Here is a 13,798-nt window from a genome sequence, read left to right as displayed (position 1 = left end):
ATTTATTTAGAATTCAAGGCTCACTTAACCAGCATGGCTACCACAGCATTCTGTAGTGATACGCCATCCCATCTGGTTTGCACTTAGTGTGACTATCATTTGTTTTTCAATAGGACAATGACCCAACACACCTCAAGGCTGTGTTGGGTCATTGTCCTATTGAAAAACAAACCTCAAGGCTGTGTATGGGCTATTTTACCAAGAAGGAGAGTGATGGAGTGCTGCTTCAGATGACCTGGCTTCTATAATCACCCAACCAATTGAGATGGTTTGGGGTGAGTTGGACCGCAGAGTGAAGGAAAAATAGCCAACAAGTGCTCAGCATATGTGGGAACTCCCTCAAGACTGTTTTAAAGGCGTTCCAGGTGAAGCTGGTTGAGAGAATGCCAAAAGTGTGCAAAGCTGTCATCAAGGCAAAGGGTGGCTACTTTGAAGAATCTCAAATATAAAATATATTTGAGATAACACTTTTTTTGGTTACTACATGATTCCATATGTGTTATTTCATAGTTCTGATGTCTTTACTATTATTCTACAATGTAAAAAATAGCAAAAATAAAGAAAAACCCTTGAATGAGTCGGTTTGTCCAAACTTTTGACTGGTACTGTACGTGTGTGTGTCAGTAGAGGCTGTCCTTGGTGGTGGAGGTGTGTGTGGTGGTGGAGGTGTGTGTGGTGGTGGAGTCGTCAGGTACGGAGCCCCTGCGGGAGGCTCTGTGTCTGCAGCGTAGGAGGGCCTGCAGCTCCCTGGACACAGAGCTGCTGAAGAAGGTGTAGATCCAGGGGTTGGTACATGAATTCAGACTGGCCAGCAGCATCAGGATGGTGAACGCCACGCCTACATAGAGAGAGAGGACACATGACGCAAAGACACACCCACACACGGCAAGACAAAGGCATATACTGTACAGAGCCTATAGAAAGTCTACAGTTGAACTGTTTTCACATGTTGTTGCGCCACAAAGTGGGATTGAAATAGATGTAATTCTGATTGTTTGTCATTGATCTACACAAAATACTCCATGTCAAAGTGCAAAGAAAACTCAACACATTTTTACAAATTAATAGAAATTCAAGAACCAAAATATAGTCATCGCATAAGCATTCATCCCCTAAATTACACTCAACAAAAATATAAACGCAACATGTAAACTGCTGGTCCCTCCTATGTCATTTTAGAGAATTTAGCAGTACGTCCAACCGGCCTCACAACCGCAGACCACGCGTAACCATGGCAGTCCAGGACCTCCACATCTGATTTCTTCACCTGTGAGATTGCCGGGTGGTCGGGGGGGGGGGGGGGGGGGGGGGGGGTTGCTGAGGAGTATTTCTGTCTGTAATAAAGCCCTTTTGTGTGGAAAACTCATTCTGATTGGCTGTGCCTGACTCATGGCTGCGCCCCTGCCAAGTCATGTGAAATCCATAGATCAGTGCCAAATGAATATATTTCAATTGACTGATGTCCTCACATGAACTGTAACTCTGCAAAATCTTTTAAATTGATGCATGTTGCGTTTCTATTAAACTTCACTATAGTTAAGAAGTAAAATTTGGCTTAACAAATCACATAAGTTATATGGACTCACTCTGTGTGAAATAAAAGGGCTTGACATGATTTCTGAATGACTAACCCTTCCTCTGTCCCCCATACATTCAACATCTGTAAGACCCCTCAGTCAAGCACTGAATTTCAAGCACAGATTCAACTACAAAGACCAGGGAGCTTTTCGAAAAGACTCATAAAGGGACGCGATTGGTAGATGGGTAACAATAACCAATCAAACATTGAATATATCTCCAGTCGTCTGCTGCAATAGCCCATCCGTGAAAAGGATTGACGAGTTGTGCCATTTGGGACACCTCAATAGAGAAGTAAAGCTCATGAATCCCCGCCTTCTCTTTGGGAACAACAGAGAAAAATGAATATATAATAGTACCAGTATTCAGTACGGAAACTAACTGTTCACGAGTTTTCCCCAGTTTTTGGCTCTATTACACGTCCTGCAAATTTCCTTCTGGAACAAAAACCTTGAAACTTTACCTATTTAATTTACCCACTTCTAACTTCTGATATTCAGTTTTTATGTAGGACACTCTGCACTGGCCTCCTCTCTCTCTAGGACACTCTGCACTGGCCTCCTCTCTCTCTAGGACAATCGGCACTGGCCTCCTCTCTCTCTAGGACACTCTGCACTGGCCTCCTCTCTCTCTAGGACACTCTGCACTGGCCTCCTCTCTCTCTAGGACAATCTGCACTGGCCTCCTCCCTCTAGGACAACCTGCGCTGGCCTCCTCCCTCTCTAGGACACTCTGCACTGGCCTCCTCTCTCTCTAGGACACTCTGCACTGGCCTCCTCTCTCTCTAGGACAATCGGCACTGGCCTCCTCTCTCTCTAGGACAATCTGCACTGGCCTCCTCCCTCTCGCGCTCTCTAGGACACTCTGCACTGGCCTCCTCTCTCTCTCTAGGACAATCTGCACTGGCCTCCTCTCTCTAGGACAACCTGCGCTGGCCTCCTCCCTCTCTAGGACACTCTGCACTGGCCTCCTCTCTCTCTAGGACACTCTGCACTGGCCTCCTCTCTCTAGGACAACCTGCGCTGGCCTCCTCCCTCTCTAGGACAATCTGCACTGGCCTCCTCCCTCTAGGACAACCTGCGCTGGCCTCCTCCCTCTAGGACAACCTGCGCTGGCCTCCTCCCTCTCTAGGACACTCTGCACTGGCCTCCTCTCTCTCTAGGACACTCTGCACTGGCCTCCTCTCTCTCTAGGACAAATCGGCACTGGCCTCCTCTCTCTCTAGGACAATCTGCACTGGCCTCCTCCCTCTCGCGCTCTCTAGGACACTCTGCACTGGCCTCCTCTCTCTCTCTAGGACAATCTGCACTGGCCTCCTCTCTCTAGGACAACCTGCACTGGCCTCCTCCCTCTCTAGGACACTCTGCACTGGCCTCCTCTCTCTCTAGGACACTCTGCACTGGCCTCCTCTCTCTAGGACAACCTGCGCTGGCCTCCTCCCTCTCTAGGACACTCTGCACTGGCCTCCTCTCTCTCTAGGACAATCTGCACTGGCCTCCTCTCTCTCTAGGACAATCTGCACTGGCCTCCTCTCTCTCTAGGACAATCGGCACTGGCCTCCTCTCTCTCTAGGACAATCTGCACTGGCCTCCTCCCTCTCGCGCTCTCTAGGACAATCTGCACTGGCCTCCTCTCTCTCTCTAGGACAATCTGCACTGGCCTCCTCTCTCTAGGACAACCTGCGCTGGCCTCCTCCCTCTCTAGGACACTCTGCACTGGCCTCCTCTCTCTCTAGGACAATCTGCACTGGCCTCCTCTCTCTCTAGGACAATCTGCACTGGCCTCCTCCCTCTCGCTCTCTCTAGGACACTCTGCACTGGCCTCCTCTCTCTCTCTCTCTCTAGGACACTCTGCACTGGCCTCCTCTCTCTCTAGGACACTCTGCACTGGCCTCCTCCCTCTCGCTCTCTCTAGGACACTCTGCACTGGCCTCCTCTCTCTCTCTAGGACACTCTGCACTGGCCTCCTCTCTCTCTAGGACACTCTGCACTGGCCTCCTCCCTCTCTAGGACACTGCACTGGCCTCGTCCCTCTCTAGGACAATCTGCACTGGCCTCGTCCCTCTCTAGGACAATCTGCACTGGCCTCCTCTCTCTCTAGGACAATCTGCACTGGTCTCCTCCCTCTCTAGGACACTGCACTGGCCTCGTCCCTCTCTAGGACAATCTGCACTGGCCTCCTCTCTCTCTAGGACAATCTGCACTGGCCTCCTCCCTCTTCTAGGACACTCTGCACTGACCTCCTCCCTCTCTAGGACACTGCACTGACCTCCTCCATCTCTGCACTGATCTCCTCCGCCTCTAGGACACTCTGCACTGACCTCCTCCCTCTCTAGGACACTCTGCACTGACCTCCTCCCTCTCTAGGACACTGCATTGACCTCCTCCCTCTCTGCATTGACCTCCTCCCTCTCTAGGACACTGCACTGACCTCCTCCCTTTCTGCACTGACGTCCTCCCTCTCTGCACTGACCTCCTCCCTCTCTAGGACACTATGCACTGACCTCCTCCCTCTCTGCACTGACGTCCTCCCTCTCTGCACTGACGTCCTCCCTCTCTGCACTGACCTCTAGGACACAGATGTGAACACCTGGAAGGGGTGTGCGAGCAGCAGGGGATGAAAACAGGTCATTTACTGACACTAAGATGTGTTCTGTGTTCTGTGCTTCAGATGAGAGAAGAAAAAACAAACCCAGAGTTTAGAAGTTGGAAGGCAGCTGTACTGTCAGTAATGACTTGGCTTATTGATTTGCTCTGCTTTGCTTTACCATGCACTGCCAGCTAAACTGGGACAACAACATAGGCTTTCTCTCCAACACTTGACAGAGTGCTAGTTGAGTTGAGTTATGTTACGGTGGTGTTACATAAATTATAGTTTTGAATCAGTGAATCAGAGGCAGTGCTCAGAGTAATGGATGCAACGGGATAAATGGACAGGTACAACTGATCAAACACTTGGTTTTCATGCGTTAGATATATTATTATGAGACATCCTCCCACCAGCCTCCACTGTTCTGGATATGAAGAGAAGATCATATTTATTTTGACCTCAATGACTTAAAATATTATATTCACTATAGATTTACTCCCAAAATTAAACTTAGATTTCGACTTGGGGTCTAGAGGTTGAAAGGAATCAAATTCACTCTGTATGGAAATCTAAGGCAAACTCCAGGGTGTTTTTGGACATACAGAGGAGCTCAGTGTTTCCGTGTGCTCCGTGTGCTCCGTGTGCTCAGTGTGCTCAGTGTGCTCAGTGTTCCCCGTGTGCTCTGTGTGCTCAGTGTTTCCGTGTGCTCCGTGTGCTCAGTGTGCTCCGTGTGCTCAGTGTTCCCCGTGTGCTCAGTGTGCTCAGTGTGCTCCGTGTGCCCCGTGTGCCCCGTGTGCTCCGTGTGCTCCGTGTGCTCCGTGTGCCCCGTGTGCTCCGTGTGCTCCGTGTGCTCCGTGTGCTCAGTGTGCTCAGTGTGCTCAGTGTGCTCCGTGTGCTCCGTGTGCGCCGTGTGCGCCGTGTGCTCCGTGTGCTCCGTGTGCTCCGTGTGTTCCGTGTGCTCAGTGTGCTCAGTGTGCTCCGTGTACTCAGTGTGCTCCGTGTGCTCAGTGTTCCCTGTGTGCTCTGTGTGCTCCGTGTGCTCAGTGTGCTCCGTGTACTCAGTGTGCTCCGTGTGCTCAGTGTTCCCCGTGTGCTCTGTGTGCCCCGTGTGCTCCGTGTGCTCAGTGTGCTCAGTGTGTTTCCGTGTGCTCAGTGTGCTCAGTGTGCTCCGTGTGCTCCGTGTGCTCAGTGTGTGTTTCCGTGTGCTCCGTGTGCTCAGTGTGCTCCGTGTGCTCAGTGTGATCAGTGTGCTCCATGTGCTCAGTGTGCTCAGTGTGTGTTTCCGTGTGCTCAGTGTGCTCAGTGTGTGTTTCTGTGTGCTCCGTGTGCTCTGTGTGCTCCGTGTGCTCCGTGTGCTCAGTGTGTGTTTCTGTGTGTTCCGTGTGCTCAGTGTGCTCCGTGTGCTCAGTGTGCTCAGTGTGCTCCGTGTGCTCAGTGTGTGTTTCCGTGTGCTCCGTGTGCTCCGTGTGCTCAGTGTGCTCTGTGTGCTCCGTGTGCTCAGTGTGTGTTTCTGTGTGCTCCGTGTGCTCCGTGTGCTCCGTGTGCTCCGTGTGCTCCGTGTGCTCAGTGTGTGCTCCGTGTGCTCCGTGTGCTCCGTGTGCTCCGTGTTCCCCGTGTGCTCCGTGTGCTCTGTGTGCTCAGTGTGCTCAGTGTGCTCCGTGTGCTCAGTGTGCTCCGTGTGCTCAGTGTGCTCAGTGTGCTCAGTGTGCTCAGTGTGTGTTTCTGTGTGTTTCTGTGTGTGTGTTTATGTGTGTGTGTTTATGTGTGTACTATGTGCATGCGTGTTTCTGTGTGTTTCTGTGTGTGTGTGTTTATGTGTATGCGTGTTTCTGTGTGTGTGCGTGTGGATGTGTTGGGCTGTTACGGTGACCGCATTACTGATACACCGGCGGTCATGACCGCTGTCAAATACGGCACTCTATTTTCCCTCTAATCATTCTGACATCAATGCAAACGTAATTGAAAATCAAATCAAACACTTAATACGACAATGATGAGATGGCCTATAGGGAGGAGGTCAGAGAACTGGCAGTGTGGTGCCATGACAACAACCTCTCTCTCAATGTGAGCAAGACCAAGGAGCTGATCGTGGACTACAGGAAAAGGCGGGCCGAACAGGCCCCCTTTAACATCGACGGGGCTGTAGTGGAGCGGGTTGAGAGCTTCAAGTTCCTTGGTGTCCACATCACCAACGAACTGTCATGGTCCAAACATACCAAGACAGTCGTGAAGAGGGCACGACAAAACCTTTTCCCCCTTAGGAGACTGAAAAGATTTGGCATGGGTCCCCAGATCCTCAAAAGGTTCTACAGCTGCACCATCGAGAGCATCCTGACTGGTTGCATCACCGCCTGGTATGGCAACTGCTCGGCATCTGACCGTAAGGCGCTACAGAGGGTAGTACGAACGGCCCAGTACATCACTGGGGCCAAGCTTCCTGCCATCCAGGACCTATATAATAGGCGGTGTCAGAGGAAAGCCCATAAAATTGTCAGAGACTCCAGTCACCCAAGTTATAGACTGTTTTCTCTGCTACCGCACGGCAAGTGGTACCGGAGCGCCAAGTCTAGGACCAAAAGGCTCCTCAGCAGCTTCTACCCCCAAGCCATTAGACTGCTGAACAATTCATAAAAATCACCACCAATTTACACTGACCCCCCCCTTCTTGTACACTGCTGCTACTCGCTGTCTGTTTGTTACCTATGCATAGTCACTTCACCCCCACCTACATGTACAGATTACCTCAACTAGCCTGTACCTCTGCACACTGACTCGGTACCGGTGCCCCCTGTATATAGCCTCGTTATTGTTATTCTTATTGTGTTACTTTTTATTATTACTTTTTATTTTAGCCTACTTGATAAATATTTTCTTCTTTTTGAACTGCACTGTTGGTTAATACACTTGTTGTATTTGGCGCATGTGGCAAATAAAGTTTGATTTGATTTAATGAGAGCCCATGACCTAATGTTGAGCATCATTTCTATAGGCTATTCATTTGTGTGAGAAAACAGAGTTTTGAAGGCCTCGATTAAAAAGAGGAGGATCCCATTAGCTTTTTATAGATGCTAGGCCGACTATATTTATTTCTCAACTATTTCTCAACTTTCCTTCTCCTCCATTCGCTATTTAAGTGCACAGATGACATGCATTTTTTCCGCTGCCCCTTTTCAGAGACAGGTGCATGATAATAGTCCATTCTAAATCAAAACTAATTTCACACAAATATTATTTAGTATATGTAAAGACAAGATTAAATCAAGAATAGTCTGATCGGTGAAAATATTTGCCTATCACTTGTGAATAATATATTATCAATTGTGAATGATGCCCAGCTTGTGTGCAGTAAGACAAGAAACAGAGCATGCGTTTTTTTTAATTAAAAAAAATCATAGTCGCACACCTCATGTAGCCTAGCCCATAGACCTATATGTTTTGATTAGGTTTGTATCACAACTAAAGTGGCCAACTAACTTCTTAAAATTAAGCACAATTATTCGCTTTACAACCGGTGTAGAGCCTAACTGGTATACGTAGGTGGCGTGAGTTTCTAGTTTGGGGAAGAAAATACACCATAAAAATACACCTTTATGTTAAGGATCGGACCCTTTTTTTCAATTTTCGCCTAAAATGACAAAGCCAAATCTAACTGCCTTTAGCTCAGGCCCTGAAGAAAGGATATGCATTTTCTTGGTATCATTTGAAAGGAAACACTTTGAAGTTTGTGGAAATGTGAAAGGAATGTAGGAGAACACATTAGATCTGGTAAATACAAGAGAAAGGCAATAATGTATTATTCCAGCCCAGTTGCCATTTAGATTTTGGCCACTAGATGGCAGCAGTGTATGTGCAAAGTTTTAGACTGATCCAATGAACCATTGCATTTCTGTTCAAAGTTTTGTATCAAGACGGCCCAAATGTGCCTAATTTGTTAATGAAGAACCTTTCATGTTCAAAACTGTGCACTCTCATCAAACAATAGCATATTACAGCTTTCACTGTAATAGCTACTGTAAATTGGACAGGGCTGTTAGATTAACAAGAATATAAGCTTTCTGCCAATATCAAATATGTCTATATCCTGGGAAATGCTCTTGTTACTTACAACCTCATGCTAATTGCATTAGCCTACGTTAGCTAAACTGTCCCGCAGGGGACCCACCGATCCTGAAGAAGTTTTAAAGCATTACATGCATTTGTGGTCACTTTTAAGAATGGTGTTTTCCCACTAATTGATAGAATTTTCGAACATTCGTGTTTATAGCCTACTGCCGTGTGCACATTGCTGCTCTTATAATGTGAAGAAATAGCTTAATAGTTTATCAACATTTTAAGCTAAACGTTCTCATCTGTTGCATCAGCCTCATTGCTTTGGGGATCTATCGCTTCCCACAACTGTCCCAGAGTGTTTGGAATATTTCTTTCTCACACAGAAGGACAAGTTGACCAATAGAATAGGTCGATTTTTATACTATGGGGAATTGTAGATTGACATAGGCTAGTGCTTTTGCTGTTCATCAGGCCTACTCATCTTGTTGGCTGACAAAAAAAAGAGTGGGCAGTGAGAAGGACCCAATGACGTGACGGGCATTGGCTAATAATAATTGAGATATCTGAGAGAGGCATGTGAGTGAGAGGTGCTTCGGAGCACGCAGCCGGGAGAAGGGAATTATAATTATTATATTCAGCCCAGGGCACAACGGCCACTGGCCGCAAAAGGCATGGATTAGGGGGCATTACAGCCACACAAGGGGGATGCCACCGGGAAATTCGAGGCATTATCAAGTGCTTGTTAAATTGTGAATGAGAGACTGATGAAGTGTGTGCAGCCTGCGCAAGAAACAGAGCAGAGCTCATGCCTTTCATGCGACTTTTTTCAAATCATCATTTGAAATGCAGCCTTAGAATGTACAAAAAATCGAAACATATAGCCCAGCCTTTGAATCACAACTAAAGTTGCATAAATAACTCTAAGTTAAGCATATAGGAGGACCTGTTTCTTTATTAATTTGTTAAATGCATGTGCGCACTCCCTCAGAAATCGTTTGGATAAAATATCCTTTCTATTTTATTCAGCTATGTTCAATTGTATTCTTCATACTATAAAATAATACAAAATAATGCCACGGAATTCTAAGCAGATCTTGTCTGCTAAATGAACTAGTGTAGCCCACAGCCATTTGGCATAGCCAGATCAGGGCCTAACATAAGGACAACACGAAGTATGCTATTCTGTTCTTCTGAAATAGACTACATTTTATTCATATCATGTTTCTTTAGGCCTGTCTAAAATAAATAATGGATTTACTGTGATGGTGTAGGCTATATTAAATGGATTTTTTAACTGTAGATGTTCCAAAGGTCTACATCAATGGCTATGCGTGGAAGCCAGGAGATGCTAAATGTGTTTATGTTAATTAATGGTCAATTACCGGGACACTGGCAATTATTTACTTGACAATCACCAACTGACAAAATGTAATGACTGCCACAGCCCTTGTATGTGCGTTCGTGTGTGCTTCTTGGACCTCTTACCTTGGTCTGGAGGGTTGGGGTCCCAGGCGGCCCAAAGCTGGACGATGAAGAAGGGGGACCAGCAGACTGTGTACACCAACACTATCACCAAAGTCATCCTCACCGTCTTAGACATGGCTTTGGAGATGGAGGGGGGCGTCAGGGCCAGGGGGGGTGGGGGAGGGTACTCCAGGGAGGGGCGTGGAGAGGGGACATGCTGGGTGGAGGAGGGGAGCTTGAAGGAGGTGTAGGACTCATGGCAGTAGCAGCTTCCATTGTTAGGAGGCACTGAACCACCACTACATCTGTCAGAGGTGACTGGGCCATGGGAGTCATGTGATCTGGGAACTCCAGCTGTACTGGAGTCCCTTCGCTCACTAAGGCCATTGTTGGAGGGGAGGGGGAGGTTATCTGGGGTGTTGAAGGGGTTTTGCTGCACTGCTGCTGCTGTGTGGTCATTGTGACAGCTGCTGCACTGTGGGCAGGGGGACGGGTAGTCATAGCAGTCTGATGGGGGCACAGCTGTAGACAGGGCGGAGAAGGGGGAGAGAGGGGTAAAGAGAGAGCTGGAGGGGTTGTTGTTCATAGTCTTTAGAAGCTGTCCTTCTCCTACTCCTCTTCCCCCTCCTCCACCTCCTCTCCCCCCTCTTCCCCCTTCTCCTCCACCTCCTCTCCCCCCCTCCTCCTCTCCCCCCTCCTCCTCCTCTCCCCCCTTCTCCTCCTCCTCCTCCTCTCCCCCCTTCTCCTCCACCTCCTCCTCCCCCTCCTCCTCCTCTCCCCCCTCCCCCTCCTCCTCTCCCCCGCTCCCTTGTCATTCTACCATCCTCCTTTTTGACTCTGTGGAAGCAGAAGATGACAGCATTGTTCTTCTTGAGCTCTGCTGACACCATCCTCTCTGACTTCTGATAGATGTTGTTGTGAATCTCTCTGAAGATCCGAATCTGGAATGAGATACATTTTTTATTTCTCCTTTCTCTTCATGTAGTGTTGTGGTGTCTCTCTTCATGTAGTGGTGTGGTGTCTCTCTTTATGTAGTGTTGTGGTGTCTCTCTTCATGTAGTGTTGTGGTGTCTCTCTTCATGTAGTGTCTCTCTTCAAGTAGTGTCTCTCTTCATGTAGTGTTGTGGTGTCTCTCTTTATGTAGTGTTGTGGTGTCTCTCTTCATGTAGTGTTGTGGTGTCTCTCTTTATGTAGTGTTGTGGTGTCTCTCTTTATGTAGTGGTGTGGTGTCTCTCTTTATGTAGTGTTGTGGTGTCTCTCTTCATGTAGTGTCTCTCTTTATGTAGTGTTGTGGTGTCTCTCTTCATGTAGTGTTGTGGTGTCTCTCTTCATGTAGTGTCTCTCTTCATGTAGTGTTGTGGTGTCTCTCTTTATGTAGTGTTGTGGTGTCTCTCTTTATGAAGTGTTGTGGTGTCTCTCTTTATGTAGTGTTGTGGTGTCTCTCTTCATGTAGTGTCTCTCTTCATGTAGTGTCTCTCTTCATGTAGTGTTGTGGTGTCTCTCTTTATGTAGTGTTGTGGTGTCTCTCTTTATGTAGTGTTGTGGTGTCTCTCTTCATGTAGTGCTGTGGTGTCTCTCTTCATGTAGTGTTGTGGTGTCTCTCTTCATAAATAAAATAAAAAGATAATCCATCCACCTGACAGGTGTGGCATATCAATAATCATTATTACACAGGGGCACCTTGTGCTGGGGACAATAAAAGGCCAATCTAAAATGTACAGTTTTGTCACAGAACACAATGCCACAGATGTCTCAGCAATTGGCATGCTGACTGCAGGAATGTCCACCAGAGCTGTTGCCAGATAATTTAATGTTAATTTCTCTACCATAAGCCACCTCCAACGTCTTTTTAGAGAATTTGGTAGTACGTCCAACCGGCCTCACAAGCGCAGACCACGTGTAACCACGCCAGCCCAGGACCTCCACTTCAGGCTTCTTCACCTGCAGGATCATCTGAGACCAGTCACCCGGACAGCTGATGAAACTGAGGACAATTTCTGTCTGTAATAAAGCCATTTTGTGGGAAAAAACTCATTCTGATTGGCTGAGCCTGGCTCCCCAGTGGGTGGACCTGGCTCCCAAGTGAGTCGGCCTATGCCCTCCCAGACCCACCCATGGCTGCGCCCCTGCAAAGTCATGTGAAATCCATAGATTAAGGCCTAATTAAATTATTTAAATTGACAAATTTCCTTATATGAACTGTAACTCAGTAAAATCTTTTAAATTGTTGCATGTTCCATTTATATGTTTTATGCAGTATAGTTAAAACTAATAGAAAAAATTAACGTAGACAATAAAAAATTATTTTGGAACAGATTGCTAAACCCAATCATCCCAACACAGACACCAAACACAGACTTATTGTCCTTTTTAACTCAATTAAAAGTCCTAAATTCTGTTTCCGAAAAAAGCACATGACTCCAGCAGGCCAGGTCTGGGTCTTAGAACAATGTCCTGCCAAACCACGTTAAGAAGGACATAATCTGATCAGACCTGGGTTCAACTACTATTTGAAATAATTTCAAATACTGTAGCTGAGCTTGATTGTGCTTGATTGTGCTTGATTGTGCTTGATTGTGCTTGCTGGAACAGTTTTACCTAATTTCTATCAACATGTTAAATGTGCAAGCAGAGGGAAAAGAACTCTGGACCACCTATACTCCACACACAGAGATGCACACAAAGCTCTCCCTCACCCTCCATTTGGCAAATCTGACCATAATTATATCCTCCTGATTCTTGCTTACAAGCAAAGATAAAGCAGGAAGCACCAGTGACTAGATCAATAAAAAAGTGGTCAGATGAAGCACATGCTAAGCTACAGACTGGAATATGTTCCGGGATTCCTCCAATGGCATTGAGGAGTACACCACAGCTGTCATTGGCTTCATCAATAAGTGCATCGATGACGTTGTCCCCACAGTGACCATACATGCGTACATACCCCAACCAGAATCCATGGATTACAGGCAACATCCGCACTGAGCTAAAGGCTAGATCTGCCGCTTTTAAGGAGTGGGACTCTAACCCAAAAGCTTATAAGAAATCCCGCTATGCCCGTCGATGAACCATCAAACAGTGGTTCACTGGCTCTGACGCTCGTTGGATGTGGCAGGGCCTGCAAACCATTAAAGACTACAAAGGGAAGCATAGCCGAGAGCTGCCCAGTGACACGAGCCTACCGGACTAGCTAAACTACTTCTATGCTCGCTTTGAGGCAAATAATACTGAAACATGCATGAGAGCACCAGCTGTACTGGAAGACTGTGTGGTCATGCGCTCTGCAGCCGATGTGAGTAAGACCTTTAAATAGGTCAACATTCACAAGAGCGCAGGGCCCAGACATATTACCAGGACGTGTACTGCGAGCATGCGCTGACCAACTAGCAACTGTCTTCACTGACATTTTCAACCTCTCCTTGTCCAAGTCCGTAATACCAACATGTTTTAAGCAGACCACCATAGTGCCTGTGCCCAAGAACAGTAAGGTAACCTACCTAAATGACTACGACCCGTAGCACTCACGTCTGTAGCCATGAAGTGTTTTGAAAGGCTGGTCATGGCTCACATCAACACCATTATCCAAGAAACCATAGACCCACTCCAATTTGCATACTGCCCAAACAGATCCACAGATGATGCAGTCTCTATTGCACTCCACACTGCCCTTTCCCACCTGGACAAAAGGAACACCTATGTGAGAATGCTATTCATTGACTACAGCTCAGCATTCAACACCATAGTGCCCTCAAAGCTCATTAATAAGGTAAGGATTCCTGGGACTAAACACCTCCCTCTGCAACTGGATCCGGAACTTCCTGACTGGCCGCCCCCAGGTGGTAAGGGTAGGTAACAACACATCTGTCACACTGATCCTCAACACAGGGGCCCCTCAGGGGTGCATGCTCAGCCCCCTCCTGTACTCCCTGTTCACTCATGACTGCACGGCCAAGCACGACTCCAACACCATCATTCAATTTGCCGATGACACAACAGTGGTAGGCCTGATCACAGACAACAACAAGACAGCCTATAGGGAGGAGGTCAGAGACCTGGCCGTGTGGTGCCAGGACAACAACCTCTCCCTCAACGTGATCAAGCCAAAGGAGGTGATTGT

The 13,798-nt window shown here is 47.4% G+C and overlaps 1 protein-coding gene across 1 annotated transcript in view; it reads right to left on the bottom strand.

Moving 5' to 3' along the window:
• Nucleotides 1-595: 595 nt before the first annotated feature.
• LOC115165478 (vasopressin V2 receptor-like) overlaps nucleotides 596-13,798 on the bottom strand; it is a 62,287-nt gene continuing 49,084 nt past the window's right edge. Inside the window, exons 5-7 of the mRNA XM_029718637.1 lie at nucleotides 10,532-10,622; nucleotides 9,703-9,852; nucleotides 596-838 (exon numbers count right to left, since the gene is read on the bottom strand). Of these exons, the coding sequence (XP_029574497.1) occupies nucleotides 621-838; nucleotides 9,703-9,852; nucleotides 10,532-10,622 (459 nt within the window). The 3' untranslated portion in view covers nucleotides 596-620. The remainder of the gene's footprint in view (nucleotides 839-9,702; nucleotides 9,853-10,531; nucleotides 10,623-13,798) is intronic.

This window comes from Salmo trutta, chromosome 28, assembly GCF_901001165.1.
Source record: "Salmo trutta chromosome 28, fSalTru1.1, whole genome shotgun sequence".
In the NCBI taxonomy this organism is placed as follows: domain Eukaryota; kingdom Metazoa; phylum Chordata; class Actinopteri; order Salmoniformes; family Salmonidae; genus Salmo; species Salmo trutta.
This window is presented reverse-complemented; position numbering and strand designations above follow the sequence as displayed.